This window comes from Geotrypetes seraphini, chromosome 8 (assembly GCF_902459505.1).
Source record: "Geotrypetes seraphini chromosome 8, aGeoSer1.1, whole genome shotgun sequence".
NCBI classification, from domain to species: Eukaryota; Metazoa; Chordata; class Amphibia; order Gymnophiona; family Dermophiidae; genus Geotrypetes; species Geotrypetes seraphini.
This window is the reverse complement of record NC_047091.1, coordinates 177,359,862-177,367,703: the sequence shown is the minus strand read 5'-3', so window position 1 is coordinate 177,367,703 and position 7,842 is coordinate 177,359,862. Positions and strand designations below refer to the sequence as shown.

Sequence of the window (7,842 nt, the reverse complement as noted above, 5' to 3'; positions counted from 1 at the left end):
AGGAATATCCAGTGACCTCCTGTCACCCCAGCTGTCACTTTTGCAGGTGTTGCAACCTGATCCCGAGGGGGCGGGGCCAGCAGGGAGCCCCGGGTTTCAGAAAGCCACAGCGAGTGGGCGGGGCCCGGAGGGGGCGGGGCAGAGTGTGGGGAGCCGCGACCAATGGGCGGCGGGAGGCGAGGGCGAGCCCCCCCGGCCCTTCTGACGGATTAGCGCTCGGGGATCACCTCATGCCCGCCGCCGGCCCCTTATAGCGCTTCGGCCGCCGCCGCTCCATTCATTCCTCCGGCCGCTGCCATGAGCCCCCGGGCGCTGCTCCTCCTCTGGATCCCCCTCCTGGCCGCCCAGCCTCGGCCCCTCTTGGACCGGGCCAGCACCTTCTGCCCCCTGCTGCGGTCGGGCGCCGGGCTCCGCTACCTGAGCTTTCTGCACCGGGGCCCCGACGGGCTGCGGCTGTACCAGAGCACGTGGGCGCCGGGCGGGCGGCTGCTGGACTGCGCGGTGCGGGAGGAAGCGGAGCTGGTCGAGGTGTACCGGGCGGCCTGCGCGGAGGGGATCGGGGGCGGCGCGGACGGGCCGGGGATCGGGCGGCAGCTGCGGGAGCTGCGGAGGAGCCGCTGCAGCCGCGGGCCGGGCGCCAGGGTCAGGCGGGCGCCGCTGGGCGAGGCTGAGCCGGGCGCCCGCAGGAGGACGCGGAGAGGCTGGACCGTGCCCGGGACCCTGTGGTGTGGAGCGGGAGACTCGGCGGGGAACTTCACCGAGCTGGGTAATGAAAATATGGGACCCCCCGGGATTATTAATATTCTACATTGAAGCTTTGGGGTTCATTCATTGCATCACAATACCTAGTAATATGTGTCATTTTCCATTCAGGGGGGAGGGGAGTGGGGGGTATAAGATGTTTTGGAATGGCTCATTTGGAAAATATTTTGAAGGAATGATAAAAATATGTATGAAAATATAGTAATTGTGAATCTAACTGAAATAAAAATCTATGTATTCCTTCAATAAAATGTTAGAAATAAATAACCAGCCAAAACACAGAACAAGGGGAAGGGGTAAAACGCGGACCTGACGGACCTCGCGGATCTAAAACCGCACGTCCTTAAAAATCTGAGGTCCGTGCCACTTGTAGTTAGTTTCTGGCTCTGACAGACCTCGGTGACAATTTAGCTCTGACGACTCCGTCTCAAGCATAGGGAGGGAAAAGTATTAGGATCCATCAGCGTTAAATTGTCATCGAGGTCTGTCAGAGCCAGAGACTAACTACAAGTGGCACGGACCTCAGATTTTTAAGGACGTGCGGTTTTAGATCCGCAGGTCCGCGTTTTACCCCTTCTCCCCCCGTCAGCGCTAAAATGTCACCGAAGTCTGTCAGAGCCAGAGATTAAAACCATTCCCCTTAATGAACTTTTGCAGAAAATCTCTCCTGCAAAAGATACCAGTGGCGGGGACCCAGCCCAACCGTCCGGGCTCTATAAACATTCCGTTATTGCCAGCAAAGTAACCGCGCCACTTTTAGTCTCTGGCTCTGACAGACCTCGGTGACAATTTAGCGCTGACGGATCCTAATACTTTTCCCTCCCTATGCTTGAGACGGATCCGTCAGCGCTAAATTGTCACCGAGGTCTGTCAGAGCCTGAAACACAAGTGGCACAGACCTCAGATTTTTAAGGACGTGCGGTTTTAGATCCGTGAGGTCCGCGTTTTACCCCTTCCCCAGAACAAGACCTACTGACAAACAGAAAACACGAGGATAGAGGGTGAAATACAATAATTTTGGAAAATAAGACATCTAAGGATAACACCAATGGTAGGGGGGAAGTTGCCTTTTCAGAGATTGTAAAAGAGTCCTGGATTATTCAAAATCACTGAGCTCTGGAACAACCTTACCTCCCCTCTTCGGAACTTGAGCTCTCTCCAAGTTTTCCGCAAACATCTGAAAACCTGGCTTTTCTCAAAAAATGTAAGTCTCCCTCCAACTTAGGAATCAAGGAAACTCTTATATCTTGGCATCCCAAGTCCTCTAAATTTTCTTCACACTTCTACCTCTAACCCTCTGCTGTAGTTCCTTCCTATTTCCCCTACTGTAAACCGCGTCGAGCTCTACGAACGTGGAGATGATGCGGTATACAAACCTAAGGATTAGATTAGATTATGGATTCAAAGCATCTCTGTAGAGGAGATTGATCAATATTTGGCTCTGCCCTTAGATAGGAGGGCAGGGAGTTCCAGATTTGGGGTGCTGTAATGGCAAACGATGTGGTACGGCGCACCTGAAACGTTTTGCGGGAGGGAACAAAAAAGTAGATTTGGAGAAGATCTAAGAATTCTGGCTGGAGGGTGCGGAATCAGTAGCTTATCAAGAAAAGTGGGAAGTCTGGATCTGAGCGTTTTAAAAGTGAGAAGGGCTTGTGGAGTTGCCAGGCTTGAAGTCCTAACCTCGCGTGAGCCGGCGCGAGACTAGGCGGTCGCCTAGGGCGGCTGATTTTGTTTGGGGAGGCGGACGTGGAGCCCCCGCGGGGCGGCCAAAGCGAAACCGTTGATCCTGTAGCCGCACACACTCGAGAACCAAAGATTCACACAAAACAAAGTCCGATGTTGCATTGATCGTCACCACTGAATACAATTATCAAGGTCTTGAGGAGGGCAGGCTAGGGTAAACCTTATGTGATGGAGGTCTAAGGGCAAAGGTCCTCCTAGCCCCCCTCTACTACTTTGTACGCAGCTCTGTACAGAGTCACAAAGGAGACAGTCCCTGCTGGAATGAGCTTACAAGCTAAACAATCAGGATTCCAGGGTAGGGGTTTATATAGTTAGAGGGGGTGATTCAACTGCTGGCTAGAGTGGTGGGCAGAGGGGAGTAGAGTTATGAGTTGAAGGCTGTCTCAGAAAGGTGGGTTACAAAAACACCCCTATTAATTATATCAGCAGCTGTTCCTAATTTGTCCCTTCGTCTAAAACCCAAGTGCGTTTGTAATATGTCATTCAAATCCTCCTCTTTTGAGATTATTGGAAAACGCTCAGGGTTTCTGAGCCCAATGAGGGGTATTTCAGAGGTAGACGGTCCATTCTTTCCTGCTATATCTCTTTCCATTGTTGCATTCACATGAGTTGTCCTTTTTATGTAATCCTGAGATTACAAAATAAAATGATTTACTGTACTGGCCCAACCTAAATTACATCTTCCTTGTATTCATCCCGTCCTGCCTGTCTTTGTCAGCAGGATCTCACAGCTTAGTATGTGAAATAAAGGGAATTCCCCAGGAAGTGGTAAAACACGGACCTCGTGGAGCTCAACTGCGGGTCCTTAAAAATCTTCATATATTGACAGCCGAAGTTTCATATTTCATGTGTGCAGGTCTGCGTTTTAGCCCCTCATTCCACCGTGTCTGACCCCACGGATCTGTGCCGGCAGCCTTTTATTAAGGGAGCTCTGACGGACCCTAATGCTTCTCCCTCCCTATGCTGAGACTAAAAGTGGCACGGACCTCAGGGCAAAAGTTATGCCACGTTTAGTCTCAGTATAGGGAGGGAGAAGCATTAGGGTCTGTCCGAGCTCCCTTAGCTGAAGTGTTATTAATAAAAGACTGTCGGCGCAGATCCGTGGGGGTCAGACACGGCAACAGATACAGCGATGGAATGAGGGGCTAAAACGCGGACTCTGCACACATGAAATATGAAACCTCGGCTGTCAATAAATGAAGATTTTTAAGGACGTGCGGTCAAGATCTGCGAGGTCCGCGTTTTACCCCTTCCCGAGTTCCCCCTTTATCCAGACATGCTTTCCAATTTAGCATTTTTTTTAAAAAAATAGAGAAACTGTGAAGCCACCTCTGGGGTGGATGGCGCGGCCACACTTTTCTGGTTGCCGGACTAAAAGAAACCTTCCAATGGGGGAAAGAAAATTAATTATTCCTTAATTAATTATCAATTAATTAATTATCAATTAATTAATTATTAATTAATTAATTAATTATTAATTAATTATTCCTTAATTAATTATTCCTTAATGACAGCTGGGAAATAGGGAGTCGCTTGGGATCACTCAGGGGACCTTTGTCAGAAGAAGGAAATTTGTTCTGGGATTTTTCCTGGCTGGTGGCACGGTGCCTTCACCTAGGGTTACCATATGGCTTCATAAAAAGGACGGATTGGGACATCGGGGTTTTACTTCTATTGAAAGCAATGGAAGTACAACGCAGATGTCTCAATCCATCCTCCTTTTTCTAGAGCCATATGGCAATCCTAGGGCAGAAGTGGAGCTGGAGTACGCCGTTTCTCAACCCGGTCCTGGAGGCACACCTCCACCGACTGGTTTTCAGGATATCCTTAATGAATATGCACATCTCTCTCATGGATATTAATTACGGTAATTGTGAAAGCCCAAATGGCCAGGTATGCTTCCAGGAAAGGGCAGGGAATTCCTCCTTGAAGCAAATGTACTGTTGCCCAATGGCTCCAAAGTTCTAGCTGTGAAGTTTCAGGCTCTCTCTCTTTCGTAGCAAATTGGGAAACAGATCCTTTTTTTCTAGTATTTATATACTACACTTCCCCCTCCGTATTCGCGAATTCCATATCTACGGATTCGCTTATTCGCGGTTTTAAATCAAAAAATACATTTTCATTTTTCAGGCTATTATAAGCCTTGTAAGCCCCCCCTTAAGCCTTACCTGGTGGTCTAGCGGGTTTTCGGGACAGATGCAATTTTCCTACGCTCCTGCCCCGTGCAGATCACTCACAGGAAATGGCTCGAGAGACTACGGGAGTTCAAGGCAGCCATTTCATGTGAGCGATCTGCAGGGGGCAGGAGCGTAGGAAGATCGCTCCTGCCCCGAAAACCCGCTAGACCACCAGGTAAGGCTTAAGGGGGGCTTTCAGGGCTTAAAATAGCCGGAGGAAGCGGGGGTTAGGGGTAGAACCAGCCCGAACATTATTCGTGGGCCAGCTCTGCCCCTAACCCAAGTAAATACAGAGGGGGAAGTGTACTTATAGCCTAAGTGGTTTATATTCAGGCACTCAAGCATTTTCCCCTATCTGTCCCAGTGGGCTCATACTCTATCTAATGTACCTAGAGTAATAGAGGGATTAAGTGACACAAGGAGTAGCATGGGTCACAAGGAGTAGCATGGGTTTGAACCATGACCTCAGGGTGCTGAGGCTGTAGCTTTAACCACTGTGCCACACTCTCCCCATTCTCTTCTTGGTTGGGCTGACAACTTTTCAGCTGCCCCTCGTATTGTGATGTCATAATGCCTCATTCCACCAATGCCTAAGCTCCGTCCTCATCTACACAAGCTTCAAACTCTTTAAAATCCTAAGTAGCAACATTCTAGAGCTCAGATTGTGATGTCATAATGCTTCATTCCACCAATGCCTAAGCTCCGTCCTCACCTGCACAAGCCTCAAACACTTTCAAATCCTAAGTAGCAACATTCTAGAGCTGAGAATGTGATGTCATAATGCTTCATTCCACCAATGCCTAAGCTCCGTCCTCATCTGCACAAGCCTCAAACACTTTAAAATCACAAGTAGCAACATTCTAGAGCTCAGATTGTGATGTCATAATGCTTCATTCCACCAATGCCTAAGCTCCGTCCTCATCTACACAAGCTTCAAACTCTTTAAAATCCTAAGTAGCAACATTCTAGAGCTCAGATTGTGATGTCATAATGCTTCATTCCACCAATGCCTAAGCTCCGTCCTCACCTGCACAAGCCTCAAACACTTTCAAATCCTAAGTAGCAACATTCTAGAGCTGAGAATGTGATGTCATAATGCTTCATTCCACCAATGCCTAAGCTCCGTCCTCATCTGCACAAGCCTCAAACACTTTAAAATCACAAGTAGCAACATTCTAGAGCTCAGATTGTGATGTCATAATGCCTCATTCCACCAATGCCTAAGCTCTGCATTAACTGCACAAGCCTCAACTTTAAAATCATAAGTGTTCGAGGCTTGTGCAGATGAGGACGAAGTTTGCAGTGATGGGGCAGGAACGTGTCATTCTCTACTGTGCACATCAACCTTGGAAATAACTTTTATTAATGTACATTACATTACGTGGGTTTTGATAAATTCCTGAAGGATAAGGGGATTAAGGGGTACAGATAGAAGTCGTGATAGGCTATAGGATGAGTTCAGGGACCACTGACAGGTCATGGACCTGATGGGCCGCCGCGGGTGCGGACTGCTTGGCGCGATGGACCTCTGGTCTGACCCAGCGGAGGCAACTTGCGGTTCAAGGCGGATTACATAAGAGGTTACCTGGACATTTCCAGAAGAGTTACAGAGTTGAACGGGTTACTTCGGGGGACTGAAGTGCTTCCTGCGATGTTCGTTTGTTAGATTCAAATAAAAAATTGAGCACATATATAAATGCATAAATACAGGGATAAAATGTCGTTAGTCTTTAGGGACCCTGATTATTATCATTCTGGATCAAAGGTTCATTATATAAATCCTGAAAAGCTTAAGATGTTGTCCCAAGGTTGGAAAGACATGTACCTTTCAAGTAAGGACTAGTGTAAACCACAGAAACCAGGTAAACCAACCCCACCTTCAACAATACAGATAAACCACAGAAACCATTGACTAGATGCATTTGCCTCATTGAAATGAAAAGCGTGAAATGACTTGTAAGTTTCATGGCTCAGAACGGTTTACATGACTTTATTCAGGTACTCAAGCATGTTTCCCAGTGGCTCACAATCTATCTAATGTACCTGGGACAATGGCGGGATTAAGTGACTTACCCAGGGTCACAAGGAACAGCGTGGGTTTGACCCTACAACCTCAGGGTGCTGAGGCTGTAGCTCACATTCTCCCCATTCTCTTCTTGGTTGGGCTGAGAACTTTTCAGCTGCCCCTTGTATTGTGATGTCATAATGCCTCATTCCACCAATGCCTAAGAGAGAACCTGATCAATGATGTCACAATGGCTTCCCCATACTTGGGCCCATTGACTAGATGCATTTGCCTCATTGAAATGAAAAGCGTGGAATGACTTGTAAGTTTCATGGCTCAGAACAGTTTACATGACTTTATTCAGGTACTCAAGCATTTTTCCCTGTCTGTCCCAGTGGCTCACAATCTATCTAATGTACCTGGGGCAATGGGGGGATTAAGTGACTTGCCGGGAAGGTGGGGGGTGGGGGGGCACAAGAAGCAACATGGAATTTTGAGCCTTTGCTATGTCGTAGGGTCGCATGGGGGTTTCTGATTAACAGCTCCTTATAAACGCTTATAATCTGGCATTCTTTAAGGTGGTACAATCAGAGTGGTTTATATTTATTATATATATATATATATTTTTTTGCTTGAAAATTTATTGAAGATTTTCAAAAATACAGAAATAAAAAAATAAACAAAACAGGTCAACAACAAATGGTTACCATAATCAAGACAAAAGAATTCCAGAAATATATATAAAAGAAAAAAATTATGTGTATATATATAACAATAATATTTATTATATGAAGGTACTAGTTATAGTGTGAGCCCGCCAGTACAGTTAGGGAATAATGATTGAGTACCTGAATAATTTGTAATCCGCATAGAATTGTAGGATATGCAGAATATACCTGTAAATTATTATTTTTTTTTTAAATTACCAAATTACTTTTCATTTGAAACCTCTGCAACAGTTCTCCTCCTGCCTTCCCAGTCAGATCCACAGGGTGTTCTTTCTTTAGATTGTAGGCTCGCTGGAGCAGGGACTGTCTCCTTTCTGACGCTGTACAGTGCTGTGTACATCCGGTAGTAATGGAAGCAGAGCTGGGAAAGGGTTTACACAATAAAGTGCTGGCTTTGGGATAGTTATATTGGTCTAATTAGCATAAA

The 7,842-nt window shown here is 47.0% G+C and overlaps 1 protein-coding gene across 1 annotated transcript in view; it reads left to right on the top strand.

Moving 5' to 3' along the window:
• The first annotated feature begins 215 nt into the window (after positions 1-215).
• The window catches only part of PLA2G3 (phospholipase A2 group III), a 32,056-nt gene continuing 24,429 nt past the window's right edge, over positions 216-7,842 (top strand). The window contains exon 1 of the mRNA XM_033953695.1: positions 216-766. Coding sequence (XP_033809586.1) covers positions 298-766 — 469 coding nt within the window. The 5' untranslated portion in view covers positions 216-297. The remainder of the gene's footprint in view (positions 767-7,842) is intronic.